The sequence below is a fragment of the Ooceraea biroi genome, chromosome 14 (assembly GCF_003672135.1).
Source record: "Ooceraea biroi isolate clonal line C1 chromosome 14, Obir_v5.4, whole genome shotgun sequence".
Lineage (NCBI taxonomy): Eukaryota > Metazoa > Arthropoda > Insecta > Hymenoptera > Formicidae > Ooceraea > Ooceraea biroi.
Genome location: NC_039519.1, coordinates 7,278,265 through 7,293,365, shown reverse-complemented (window position 1 = coordinate 7,293,365; position 15,101 = coordinate 7,278,265). Strand labels below are relative to the sequence as shown.

At 38.7% G+C, this 15,101-nt stretch overlaps 1 protein-coding gene and 1 long non-coding RNA gene across 9 annotated transcripts in view; both read right to left on the bottom strand.

Annotated features, from left to right (window-relative positions):
* LOC105282988 (sodium/potassium-transporting ATPase subunit alpha) overlaps positions 1-15,101 on the bottom strand; it is a 57,924-nt gene that overhangs the window by 19,676 nt on the left and 23,147 nt on the right. The window contains exon 1 of one of the 8 annotated variants that reach the window (XM_011345356.3): positions 14,827-14,927. The exons of 4 other annotated variants lie outside the window; for them this stretch is intronic. In XM_011345356.3, coding sequence (XP_011343658.1) covers positions 14,827-14,838 — 12 coding nt within the window. In that variant the 5' untranslated portion in view covers positions 14,839-14,927. Of the gene's footprint in view, positions 1-13,930; positions 14,759-14,826; positions 14,928-15,101 lie in introns of those variants that run through there. 3 more of the 8 variants (XM_011345353.3, XM_011345357.3, XM_011345354.3) reach the window with 3 other exon arrangements.
* Positions 967-13,924, bottom strand: LOC109611220. The gene is made up of 2 exons (XR_002193557.2): positions 10,907-13,924; positions 967-10,726 (listed from the first exon to the last, which is right to left on the bottom strand). It is a non-coding gene; the product is annotated as an uncharacterized LOC109611220 (long non-coding RNA).

Genomic DNA, 15,101 nt, shown 5'->3' with positions numbered 1-15,101 from the left:
AGAAACGAGTGCACAAATATGTCTTGCGAAGCCGCATCGAGGCATTGACTTAAGGCATTAAGGATTAACTTTCAACGATTGCGCCGCGGCGCCGGCGGCGACGTCGGCGTCGACGGCAATCGCGACAACGCGGCGACGGCGGTGCCACATGCGGGTCGACGTCGTCGCGTGTCGTCGCCAGGGCTGTTTAAAATATGTTGGAGTTCTCAAAAGAGTTTGGTTTCTTCCTTCTTTCAGAAAATATTTCCGAAAATATTAAGACAAGATTTGAAAAAGAACGTAACTTGCAATCTATAAAACATTTCCAGAATATAAAAATTACTAATAAAATAAAAAAGTAATCGCTTATATTAATAACAGAACATATATATATATGATTAATATTGTTCATCCATAATATTTGTAATTTCTAACTGATCAATACCATCAATACAAATTCAATTGACTTGTAAATGAAATCTAACGGATCTTTTTCAGTTATGATATTCTCAATAATCAATGAATTAAAGATTACCATAGTAATTAAATAGATTCTGAAATGTGAAAGTTGTTTTAATTTGTTACTTTAATTCGTTTAAACTGAAATTAAGACGTGTAGGGATTACGTGTTGTCACCCAATTGTTATCAGTTCAGTGCTTGATATATCTCGAGCATTTAATCCCACATGAATATCAAGTAACCGACATTCTTCCCACCTAAACATCAATCCATTTCAATATTAACCTCCCCTATATACATTGCGGTAACTTTAAATTCCACTAGCTCCCGCGGAAGCACCTATAATCTTAAGAACAGCTGCAGACTCTAGACTCGCAGTGCAATCTAAAAAAAACGATCCATCCATCCCTAAGCCAGCAACTCCATCCCTGAGCCAGCCATAAAAGTCGGCATGAGATGGTACCGTACTATCATTCGGGCATAATGATCATTTCTACAGCTGTTCCTGTTCCTCTTTCGCTCCCACGTTTCGCGTTTTGCTCTACTTTCCCTGCCTGTCCCATCTTTTCCTCACCCTTTACTTTCTCTCTCTCTCTCTGTCTCTTTCTCCCTCTTTCTCCGGCATTCCTTGCCGATTTGGCTCTATTTCTCTCGGGTCATGGGTCGATGATGGCGACACGGAATCATCGGTGGAAACGCGCATGCGACCTACGACCTAGCCACCTCTAACGAACGCCTCCCACTGTCACGGATCAATACCCAAGTAGGGCACCACCAACTATACGCCTTCTCCCTCTCTCTCTTTCTCGTCTTGTCTCGTCTCTCGTCTCTGCATGTAGAGCACGTACATCTAAACGTGCATATACACGTTGATAGTGCAATGGTTATCGTATCGCAATAGCGCACGCGGGAGGTCTGCAACCGGGATCTTCCTCGGCCGCTTGGCGCCACTTCTACCGGGCGATTTGGTACCCGCTATATTTCGAGCCGACCACCGATATCCGGTGTATCAATCGAACGGAAAGTACACTCGATATGGGCTAGACTTATTTTGCTCCTGGGAAAGTGATAGTGACGATAGCGGATGACGCATTTTAGTATCGGCGCTAATCGCTCCGGCATGCGTTATGCAATGTTATGTTAACAGGCAAACTTTGTTGTCTCACGTTCCGACTTGACGAACCGCATTATACAGCTAATCTCTTATCAAACTGGGTTAGATGTTTGTCGAGTCTTTATCTAATTGCTATCCGATTTTTTTCCATTGCAAGAGATAACGGGAGATACGTATTAATCCGATCTTCTGTGCTAATAAAATTGATTAAGTATATTAAAAATCGATCTTTTTGAGATGAAGCTGGAAATTTGTTCTCATCACCCGAATTTATAATACGAGATAAAATAGATGCTGCAAATTTTGTGAAACTTCAGAAAAATTTAAACGTGATTAATATCATCATGAAAAATATTCTATTCTATTTCCTGTCTGGTTTTTTATGGAAGAACGATCTTAAATACGTAAAAATTACCAGTTTTTCGTACCAGGAGAAATATTATACATTTTAAATTAAAACCATGAACTGATAAGCAATAATGCGCTATGTCAGAAATATACAGAGAGAAAAAATGAAAAAGTGAGAAATTTACGTTTTACGTCGATCGATATATGCATATATAACACACATCAAAGACGGATTCTCAGCGACGCTCGTTATAATGTGAAATGCACATGTAAAAATAGCCGCACTTGGCAAATACTTTGCGTCTCGCTGGATCTTACAGACCAGTGGTGTGGAGACACATTCGTCTTTTAAACATAAGTGAAAATACCACTGTAAAACACAATGGCCGTCACATGTGCGACATTGAACCGCATTTCACTAGCGATAATGTCAAAAGACACAATTTCGCAAACCAGGCCGGATTAAATTATTTATGAGGAAGGCACGTGCGCGCGCGCTTTATTGCTGATCGATATTATTCCGCTCGTATCGGCTGCGATATAACGTGAATAATTGAGGTTCATCAAAAATTTCGAGGCCGTGTGTAACAGGAAAACGTCGTTTGCGTAATTAGCATCACATATCAATTGAGCGAATCGGTCGTTAGAGTGAGTGGCTCATAATCAAATATTAAGTCTATTCTTGAGGAATATTATCATTCGTAATAAATATTGATTAGCATATTTTTGCACATAAATAATAAAGTGCTCTCGTAAACATTTTGCGTTCGTCTAATCGGGAAAAACGCGATTGATGGCACCAAGCCATCGAAATTCCTGCCAGAAACGTTAGTGCGCTTTCAGAATTTAATGAGACTCATACGATAAGCCCACAAATTACCTATCGCGCAATGCAACAATGAATATTTCGAGTTATCAGGAACCAGTCCGAAATTTGCATTCAAACTGCATATATAAATTAATCAAGGTAGTCGGACGATTTCTATCTATCAATGAGAGGTCCCTGCGGTTCAGGTCGCATTTGCGTAACAGGGTGCCGCTACGTTCATTGGGTAAATGTTCCTGATGTCTTCCATAGATACGGACATACGCGACAGATACAAATGAGCCATTTGTCAGGCCGGTCGATATTGGGCCATCGTTCGCCGCCGTTCAAAACACAAACGCCACGCCGCCCTGTTGGTTGGCTGACTGACTGGCTGGCTGGGTGGCTGGCTGGCTGACTGGCCTTGCACGCACCCTCACGCATTACTCACTCTCAACAGTTGCCGGGAGAGGAGATCTGCGCGTGTGACGTCACGCACAGTGCGTGGTACAGGACGTTTTACGAATTGGGTCAAGAGGGAGAGATTGGTCATTTAACTCGAGCACGTTACGTGCCCGCTGCGTGTATCAAACGTGCCTCTCTCATCTAGCGATGGGATTTTTTTACGTCTCGGATGAGTCTCAATCGATTTCGTGAGTCGTCACAGGTTTTCTTTGCGGAAGGCGGAACCTGGAGAGCCCATTCACGATACTTGGGGCACAGTTCACTCGATAAAAATTGATTTTACATATTTGTTATATATCAAGAGTAACAAAACTGAATAATCCTTTTATCATGCGTATAATTAAGCTATACATCTGAATTATTTAATATATCTATCTATCTATATATGTCTATCTATATACACAACTTCTTACGATATTCAATATTTCCGCGGAATGATAATATAACGTTTCTACAATAAAACTTGAGAGAGCAGCGGGTGATTTAAAATAATACACCTAGCAATTAGTAGCTCGCGATTGGACGACGTTACGTAAAAATTAATTATTTCTCTGAATAATAGCTTCGAGTAAATTCAGTTTAAAATGCAGCCTTTGGAGTCAATTATCAACTTTGTATCAACTTTGAATTTTATTATTTTAACCCAATTTTTCGTAATATCGTTCCTATTGGAGAGAGAAAAATTAATACAATGTAATATAAAATAAAATACACGGGGGATATAAAAATAGCATAGTAATTTCCTGTTACGTATAAAAAGTTTGCATCATTTACCTTGAAGACATTGAATCGCGTGACTCGCGGTGTATAGAAAACGTCTTATCGATCAAATGTCTTCACGACTCACGTGTCGATGTAGCGAGTTGTTAGGAATATATTTAGAATCTCTAGTAGAGTTTTGTGGAAAAACACTTATGACATGGTTAGATTCGAAAGTAAAACAAAGTAAACGAGGACATCCGTGTTTACAAAGCATGCCGATAAACAATAACGGATCTACTTTGAAAAATTATTCAAACAAATTCACTTATTGCAAATTGCTGATAAATGCACGTAATATTTCCATATATAAGTAAATTCTATTATTATTCTATTTATATAATTTATATCTGTTTATAATTCATTTTCAGAGAGGAAAAATCTTTTGTCAAATTATGCATAAAATTGTTTCAAGAGATTTCGATTTAACTATCATATCCTTTTATGCAAATATTATTATCTCGATTTACAAAGATACTATTACACATAATAAACATAATTACAATTAAGCAAGATTATTTTAATTATAAAATTATGTTTAAAATAATTCTGAAAGTTTATCAGATACTAAAAACATAGAGATGCATATAATTACTCAAGATGAAACGATCTTCCAAACGCGATATCAAAATCGTCACGCAATTCAAATATCGATAGCTGAATCAGAATGTTATACAGGCAGTGGTTACAACAAACAAATGTAACAGAAGTAACCATAGACACATATTTATCCGATATTACAAGGGAATGCCAACTCTGGTACTTGACAAGTTTGAAGACTTTACTGTATTGCGACATTTCCATTTTTCCGATATTTATTTACATGAAGTATCGTGTCGTCGACAGAATATTGTGTTCTGACTCAATCTCATCCTAGACTAAAGTTCGCGAACTTATTTTTTTCAATTACTGCAATCCAATTACTCCACCATCTGGCCGCGCAAATGACTCATGGATTATTCAAACCAGAGTTTATCAGGCAAGCCTTACGAGATATCATCGAGAAATCCTTGACTCGAATTAAAGAATCGAAATCCACGTTCGGATTACGGACTTGCGAAATATTGCAATGACTTCTGTGCTAACTCTGGTAACAGAAACGCGACAGATTGGCAATGTATGTATCCTCCTGCTGTTTGCGGTGTCCACACATCGTAACTCGAATCAATCGAAATTATGTGCCGCGACAGGAACAAGCACAAACTTTGAAAATCCGCTTCTATCGACATGCATTTGTGATGCTGCGTGGCGAACGCGGGTCGAGGTTCCGTGATTAAAATTGGATTTTCGTCTATTCTCGTCCGACCGTCCCTGAAAGTCTTTGAGACATTGAATGTATTTATGTCATAGCCGTTGGGGGGCCTCCTCTTGTCTCTCTCTCCTTCTGTCTTTCTTTCCTTTTCTTTTTTCCTTTCTTTCTCGTGGGTACATCATCTGGCACTTTTTTACTGAGTCGCGGGACGAGCGACTAAGCGAATGCATACGCTCGATTCATCAATAAACATATATGAATCAAACAAAAGGACGACTAATTGGATGCAATGCGTTTCCGCATACGTTTCCGTTGCCACGTTGCGGAAGTGAGACGTATCGTAATTTCCGTTACGAGGCAAAGCGATTAATTTTTATTAATTTTGCGACAAAATTAATCGATCAAATTATCTTCCGCAAAATTTTAGGATGTTTTATGCAATTTCCTTGGATTTATATTTTGTATTTTGTAATTCACGCAAATACATAGTGTTGAGAATATTAAATTAGTTTAATTAATAGACTATTTACTTAAAGGTAATTTGTATTTAAATTACATAAATTGCTAGTATATCTCTCAAAGGTACTTTACAGTCTATACAGATATTTACTTAATATATATTCCTTGATGTAACTTAATTTAAAGTTCTCCTATTTCGTGGCAATATAGAAGAGTTGCTTATAACTACATTTGCCAGTAATGTAAGTCAAATATAGATGTTTTGAGCGTCAGTTCCAGAGAACAACCTAACGATACGTGATTACGTGTTCACTAATTCATTGCACACAGATTTACATAAGAGCATTAGCATAATAGACAGATGCATAATTAATAAGACGCGACGTATAAGCACATTAAAGCAACAAACAGGCAACAATTTTTCTCGAAAACTTTCTTGCTCCTAATGATCTAACGTAAATCAACAATAAACGTTTGCAATAAACGTTTACGCGGACAGTACGTTACGCAAATTGATTTTTAGATTATTCATTACTCTTTAGAGAGAATTTTGCAATTTATACGGGTCAACCTTGTGCTCGTATCGGCCTGTCATGGAAATTTTCGCAATACAATTTTCTCGCAACGACGGCACGCGATCGAGTTAGCGCGCTTATTGACACAACGACATTCGTGCCGGGATCGGCATGTAAATCGGTTTTCCCTCTTTGCCTTGACATTTTCGTCGTTTTAACACGTCGATGAGAATTTGTCATTATAAACTACGTGATCAAAGAAAAGACGGACTCAAGAGAAAGACGGTGAGGCGGTGGAAAAAGATCCAGCAAGCTTCGTCCTTTCGGAGTACTTCTTTTTTATTAAAAAGCGCACGAAATGGATTATTCTTTGACGACGAATTTTTGTTGCTGCGAGAATTCTCTATTCTAGATATTTCTAGAAAAGTAAATAAGTAAATTACCTATTGGTAATTTACTTATTTACTAGCTGTTATTCTTAGTTTAAAAAGATGACGTGAAACGCATTGTATACATTTTCTTTCGTTTTTCAAAGAGGACTACTATCGTAAGAATAATCGTAACAAGCTTTCCGTGGTATCTACTTAATCTATTCAAATGTAAAAGTTATGTTAAAGATATGCGGAACATATGTAAGGAATGTGACGCGAAGATGCAACACATGCGTAACATTCCTAGCTATTTTATTATACTTAACTGCTCATTCATTGCATGCAACAACTTTAATCGAAACCAGAAATGCAAATCCATAAACCGAACTTAATCAAAGAATTAAATTAAAGTTAGGTAAATAATCAACATAGGACCACTCTGAAAATAAATATTTAACACAAGACTAACAATTTAATTGTAGCTCGATTTTTATTTTTTGCAAATTATACATTTCTAAAGAATATTATGAAATATGAGGTATCACATATGATAATTTTCGTAATATAAATGTTACAAAATTTAAGACAAATAAAATCAAGACAAAATAATTGTTTAAAAAATTCTTCTGACAGATTGCCTTCTGGCAAGATCGATCGATGGTAAAATTTAACTAAAATATAAAATAGAGCAATCATGATAAAAAATTGACAAGAAGTCACGTTCGGTTTGTGTCTGCTATAGAAACAGAAGAATCTCGAGTCTATTTGCATTCATTCATTCATTCATCTGTTGGCTACAGAAAAAGAATGAGGGGGCAGGCATCTCAACGTATGCAAGTGAACATGCGCGCAATTTCTATTTCTCTTTTTCCATACGACACCGGTACGCGACCGGTTCGTGCCAGTTCATTTTGGTTTTTGGTCAGTGTTAAGATCGAGATGGGTTCGAAGTGCGAAAGAGGGGACATGTCGAAGAGAGAAACATCGCATAGACGCAGCAAGCGTCAGGAAGGATGTCGCATCTAGGATTTACAGTGGCATCTCCGTCATTCATGATAGATGGGAGCGACATTCCACAATGCTTAAAAAGTCGTTTCAAACAACTCATATCGGTAGAAAGTTAAAAGCGTTGGATTCGGAGAAGAAAAGAGGGAAGAGAAGATACTTTTAAAGTCACAGTTACGACATTCTCTTTTGAAACTTGGGAAGAATAAATATTTGTTCAATAGGTGTACAGAGCAGAAATACAAGTGAGTTTTGGATTATGAATATTCCCTGTAGCACAATCAGTATACAAGCATGGGAATTTGGAAGACATGAAACAGAAAGAACCTTATTTGATTAGATTAGAAACTATTCGTTCTACTAAACATTAAATAGAAATTATAGATAAGAAATAAATTTCAGCAATTAATAAAAAATAAAAATTCTATCTCTTCCTAATCTTATATCTATTAATACATCTTTATTACGTATTAACAAAATCTTCAAAGTATTCAATATTTAACGGGCGCTTGAGAAAGCAAATTCCTATTTCCTTTGAATAGTGTAGTACACTTTATAGTTATGAGATTAATGCATTCGTCTATATCTAAGTAAAGTAACGCATACTTCACGCTTTCAGGCTCGTGCAAAAGTTCATACTTGTTATAAGTTCTGTTATAAGTTCTACTTTAATCTAAAAATAGAGGAGTATGATAAATCTACAATTGCGTGTGAAATCTATTTTTTATATCGTAACTGTAAAGAAGTTGCACGGACTTAATGCTGCACTGTTATTCGCACATTGTGCAGATGCAACAAAATGGAATTGTACAGTTGTATTTTGACACAAAAGAAGGGATTTATCTTTGATTCCAGGTGTCTCTAGATACACAACTTCCTGATTACTTCTCTGATCCAATAAAGACCTCGGTCACTTCACAAGTGCTACAGAAACCTTAAACGGAAACCCTCGAGGAAGCAATTAAATCAGATGGATCACAATTAGATTAAGAGGCTTTGGACCCAAATAAGTTTAATCCTCCATCCTTAACTCTCAAATTCTATTCGTGCTTCTGATATCAGAATCAAAGTAATTAATGATATCAACGTGATTATCTTACTTTCTTCGAGAAGCATAGGCGATTTCTTACCGCATCTTCTTGTCAAGGAATTCCAGCAATTTCCAGAAACTATTACGATGCAAGAGCATTAAAAGGTGTCGCTAAATTCCGCCGCCTGACTCATTATCCTATTAATGAATGTCAGAATAATCGTTAAGCCAAGTCCGGCGGACGTCATCGGCGACGACTCATTTCGAATCGTAAAAGTTATCTAACAACTCGCAAGCCAAGTACGCTAGGCGGAATTTTATTGTAAAATTTCAGGAAGCATCGCTTTAACTTTGATGACCCGCGCGACAAATCACAAATAAATTGTCGTTTATATACGATATGGTACGTCGTCCTGGCGATTGCGATAGATGAAGTCTTCGGTGAAAAATAATATCGCGCACCGCGATCGAATATTAAGCGGGAAAATATTTTAAATCAGGGACTGATGTTAATAGCAGGATATTTAAATCGCTGAGAAGATATAAGGGCATGCGGATGGATAAAATAGGAGGCTGTGTGCGAATCAAACGAAAGTCGCAAACTCACGCCTCAAGGACAGTATATTGATTAGATAAAAATATCTTCTCGCTGTAAAGACTAGAATTTTAATAAAATAAGCTGGAGAAGGAAGCGTTCGTTCTCGCAAGTTAATAATGTCCAATTTCCGACAGACAATTCCGCTAGTTTCAATTTACCTTTACTTCAAAGCGAGTTCTCTTTTCCTTTCTAAATTTCGTTTTTCTTGGAATTCGCCTTCTTTTCCTTAAAAGCATGTTTCAAACGTATATTTAAAACAGGTGTAGAATATCGCACGAAAATAATGTTTTATTAACCGGGAAATACATATGATAGGGTAAAGCCAAGCGGAAGCGAAGAAAAATACGGGAGACCATCCAATTTAGTATCGAGCGTTTTATTTCGAGGTAGGACTTGCGCTCTGAACTGACGGCCCTTAAATATACCATAGACATCGATCCAGCCGGTGGTCGAGTTTCGTTCCAGCTGAGAGTCGGCATGCTATTCCGAGGACGTCGCTCGGAAATAGCGTCGAATCGTCGCCGATATTACCGGAGCGAATCGACGAGCGAAATTAAAACGCGTGGAAGTCAAATACCATTGACTTATTCGCCGAGAGCAAACGCACTACCTGGCGTAAGATCAAGCCGGAAGCCGATAGATTGCAAATCAATGATTCATCGACGGTTCAACAAAGTCGCTGCGAAGTGCATCAATCGACTGACGATGTTATAGATAATGTTTGGCGTTACGAGAACGAGACAGAAGGCACAAGGCCGAGCCGCAAAGAGAAACTTTCAACCCCCGCCTTGTCGCGATCGATTCACTTTGATGAGGGGTGGCAGCGCGAATCGGGTGACGTGTCGAATGCGGAGGTGAAGTTCGACCGGCACGCGATCGCACCGATCGAAATGTCAGGTGAACAGCAGGTGAATCAATGAGGGAGGGAGAAGGACAGATGCTCCGGATAGTGTCATAACTTTGATAATCTAAATGCTTTTCAGAAAGGTCGAACTAAACATAGATCTAGGTGTTCCAAAGCAACGAGGACCTTAGACCTTAATTAAAGTTTGGCGAAAAATCTAAATGTCGTTGCAGAGAAATGATAACAAATTTTTTGTGAACAGATATTCATCTTAAAATGGCAGGAAATTCCTCTGACATCGTAAAACACTAAAGATTCGAAAATGTCTCTTATTCATTCCAAGATTAAACACCGGATATTCGAAGTAGATAATCGCTGTAGATAATCGGATAGTCATTGAAATCTCGAACGATGCGGATAATACCAAACATGTGATAAGGATATATAAAAAACGATATATTTTGTTGTTCCTTTCGCTGTACAATAGTCTTACTTGTGCTGCACATTTCATACAACTGAATCAAGCTATTATTTTTCACGAGCTATTTCTTCCGTTACAATGATCATTTCCGCGAAGAATCAATGATGTTGACTCGAAGACGTCGTCGTTTTATGGCACTAATGACTAGTACTGCTCGAAGGCATAGACCGTAAGGCAATTCATCTTGCAGGGTACTAAATCGCCTGACAATGAGCTTGGGAAGAGCGTCATTTAACCAGATCTAATGGAACGGGTTTCAACGTTTATTATCGTTACGCATACGTAATAGATAAAGTAAAAAAGAAAAGTAATTTGCCATTGCGGAAGAGCGATAAGAGATGCTCAATCTTGTTATAAGATATATGGAGATGCATTTGAACAAACCGCACAAAGCAAATATGATATGATAATTTAACCTAACCTGGTTTGGAGTGTCATGTCAATGAAGATAATTAATGTATATACTGGATTAGTATGACACACACACACACAAAAGAGGAAAGGGATGCTCCAAATACTTTAACGCATCATCTGTAAATAATATATTTCTGAAATCATTTGTAGAGATAAAAATTCTAATATCACACTGTGGAAGTATAATTGTTTTTAAATGGAAACCAATTTTAAAATTGATCGATTATAATACATCATTTAAATTTGTGCGCTCTGACACGATAATAAAAGTGTCTGCAAATAACTAAAATTTATTAATATTGATTTTAACATTTTTTCGTGTCTGAGCGCATAAATTTAAATGATGTATTATAATCGGTCAATTTTAAAATTGGTTTCCATTTAAAAACAATTATACTTCCATAGTGTGATATTAGAATTTTTATCTCTACAAATGATTCATTATTATACGATGTACTACATGTAAGTAAACTTTAGATCTAATTGGTTAACTTGAAATGTTTTTCATTTGAGAACTATTCTAACGTCTACGTTTTGATATTAATATTTTCATTTCCATATGATTTCGAGACAGGATTTTTATTTAATGCATACAGACTGAGATACTCTCTGTGAGTATGTGTTTTCACAAAACCTTAAAAAAATTTTTGTTTGTAATAAACTCAAAAATATATATAGATAAATATATGAAATATTTCTCTTTTAGAAAGTTTACGCTTACCAAGAAATAGAATGCAAAACCGTAATACATAAATATTTATGAATGCGCAAATCAGATTTTATACATGAAAATTTTAATAATTATGTAAAGCAAACTTAAAAACTAATGGAACGTGAAAATATATGAATGGATCGAAGACTAAAAATATGAAACATACTCCGATATGTTTTATTCTGTTGCTATTATGTATCAATTGATTAAATCATTTCGTGAAAAACACAGCAACATGCTATAACTTGAAAACGTGGATAATTCCAGTTATATTACTCGATTTGAGAATAATTCTAATCCGAATGATCAGTAACGTAATGATGTTTGACAAGCGTTAAATATCGGTGATCTAATGTCGTGAAACAGCGCGAGAGATACATCACTCGCATGATGACAATAACGACGGCGACGACGACTGTCACGACGATAGCGAGTAATCGAGAGACGGAAGTCGACGAAGAAATTTCAATGAATGGAAAACATCGACAAGGGCCTCTTAAAAGGATCGACCTTTTCAATTGAGCGCGATATCTTTAAGCGCGTGCGAGTAACAGCGAATCGCATGTAACCATTGACAAGCGCTATATCGTGCGCAAAACCGCGGAAAGCAGGAAAACTATTTGGCATGCCAATAATTTTCTTGAGTATTTGGCACTGGTATTAGTAAAAATAAATAATTTAACAATACCGTTTGATATCGAAACGTCTCTGCTATTAACAAGTTTCTTGAATGTTATAAGAATTAAATTTATTTTTCAATTTTTTAGTATTTAATGTTAACACACACAGCTACTAGCTGATTGAATCTTGTTTCAATCGAACAAAAATCAAAATCTAGACGTAGCTATAAAATAATAAAGGATAATAGTATGATTAATGAAAAATCAACGGAAAAATTCTGCTAAAGGATGAAAAAAGAAAACATGACAGAATGGTGGAACTCCTGAATTGAGGGCGTGTCACCTGTGTCCCTTGAGGTTAGGGGCTTCTTCCGGTTGTTCACAGGAATTATTCGAAAATTTCAAATAACAAACGAAATTTAAGCAGAATATCCAGAATCCAAGCAGCCAAAGCAATCGAGCTCATCTCTCGAATCAAAATGGATTTGAATGTATCTAATTGCTCATGTACCTAAACTCTTAAGTAGGCTTTTAGCTTCTAAACAATTAAACCATCGAAAAGTACTAAATACAACAATGCCAGAAAGGGCTCGACAGCTTCACGAATCGTACGTTGAATCGAGGCCAATCGTGAACTCCTTGCTGACGAATGATAAGCATCGACAAATGATGCACATGGAACGTATGTACGGTATCTTCGTGAAGATGATATGTTATCAAGAAATTGAATCACCTTAACAATTTTAATATAATTTTGACATAAATAATTTAATAAATAAATTAATAATCAAGAGACCTTTGACGATTATTCTTCATCAAGTAAACCATTGAATAAACTCCGCGGATCGTTAATGAAACAGCGTTGCGGGTCAAATTGCGGCCAAAAGCGCATTTCTACCTTTTCTAAGACTTGTGCACGTAACAGGGATTTGCAACGGGATTGAACTTTAACGTGGCTCTAAAAATAACGATCGTCGTCCATCCGTCCGTCTTTCCGCTAGTCGCGCGTGATTAATCGATCTGGTCGTCTTGGGAAAGCGTCTCGGGAGTAAAACCGTTGACCATCGTCAGCAATTATCGTCGGTTAGTGCTGATATGGAACATCTGCTGATGACGGCCAAACCCGGAGGCTTTCCGCGAAGAGAGGCAAGCTTGCGGACCCACGGGGTCCGAGGGTGAGAGCGAGCTTGCGTGCTCACGGAGCAATCTGCGCAGATGCGCACCGAGAAAATCACTAAGCACGTATTTGCATCGGGCAGAACAGATCGCAACGAGATCGTCGGATCGTCCTCGGATGATCCTATCTCGCACCAACTTTCGCGACCGACGTCTAATTACTGGGTGTCAAGAGGCAGCTTAGTTCATGACAGAGTTGAGGAGATCCGTGAAGGAAGGATTCCCGTGGAGAAACTGTTGCCATCTCCGAAGAACTGAGATTCACTGAAAATATCGGACAATCAATGAGATCTCGAGTTCATTCGGAAGATCACTCATCCCTTGTTCCGATCGAGCACGAGAAAGCACATTTGCTCATTGCGTACTATGTATACCGTAAATTTAAGTGACACAGTCGCGTGATTCCGCCGGAAAGAGAGAGCGAAGTCATTTCAAGAACGAAGAAGAAAAGCAGGACCTCTAAAAGCAGAACGGGGGAAAAGAGGTCTACGGGGGCGTAAAACAGAGTAATTGAAAACTTTACCATGTTTCACGGAGTTGCACGGAGTCAACGAACGAACGAAAGGGAGAAGAAACACGGTGGTAGGAGCTGTGCGACGCTGGAAGAAGAAAAAGAAGAAGTAGAAGTGAAGAGGAGAGAGCGAGGAAGTTTTCGCGAACAGGATGAAGAAGTTCCTCGCTTTCCTGGTAACGGCACTAATAGAACTGATCACCGGGAAGCGCGACGGGAACTAGAAGGAGAGAGGGCGACACGAGCGAGAACGAGAACGTGTGTGTGTGTATGTGTGTGTGAGAGGGAGGGAATGTGAGAAAGGGAGAAAGAGAGAGAGGAGGAGGAAGAGAAAGATAGAAATAGCAGAGCTTTCTGAAGCACCCTTTCTTATCTTTCTTTCTCTTCCTCTTTCACCCCGTTTCCCTGGATCGAAGCATCTGTTCGGTAGCAGACTGGTCCCTTTCTCTTTTCTCTTCTCACTTATTTCCCTCACACATTTTCACCCTCGTTGTCTGCCATCCATTCGCTATCCTAATTCCCCGAAAACTGAATTCGCTTCACTGCCGCAGATACGAGGAGCACAGCTTCGTACGAGGTCACTGAGAGAGTGTCACCACCCGCGGAGTTCCCCATACGATCCGTCACTGGGAATCAGCTGCGTTCAAACCAACCGACACTCTCCTTTCTACCTTCTCCTCCTCGCAAGCTCCATACGTGCTTCATACTTTGCTAGTGTGTCAGCCTCGACGAAGGCTCTCCGTACGGCCTGAGAAAAAGCCGCGCGACTTACTGAAAAAGTGCTCGTAACCGCACGACGATAAAATTCATTCTTCCCTTCCCTCGCGCACGCACATACGCACTCCCCTTTTTCGTTTTCCCCCCTCGCTCCCTCTTCGCTTCTCTTGACAGAGTTTTTAGGCACAAACCTTGTCATCCATGGCTGCGACGAGCGGTGTTCGGTGAAAGATAGAAGATTAGCGGCGCGGCTTCGGGTGGACCAGAGACTGACTGGCGTTTCGTGTCGTCGAGGACCACCGGCATCATCGACCCATGTTCCCCACCGCCGCGCCACCTTACCCCCGCCGTTACAGTCAACCCCCCTACTCCTTCCGCTCCTGTCCCCCTTCTCTGTTACCAACGGTGTTCATCCCGCGCGCGTCACGACCCGTCTTACTTACTTCTCTCTTGCTTAGCGGGGATT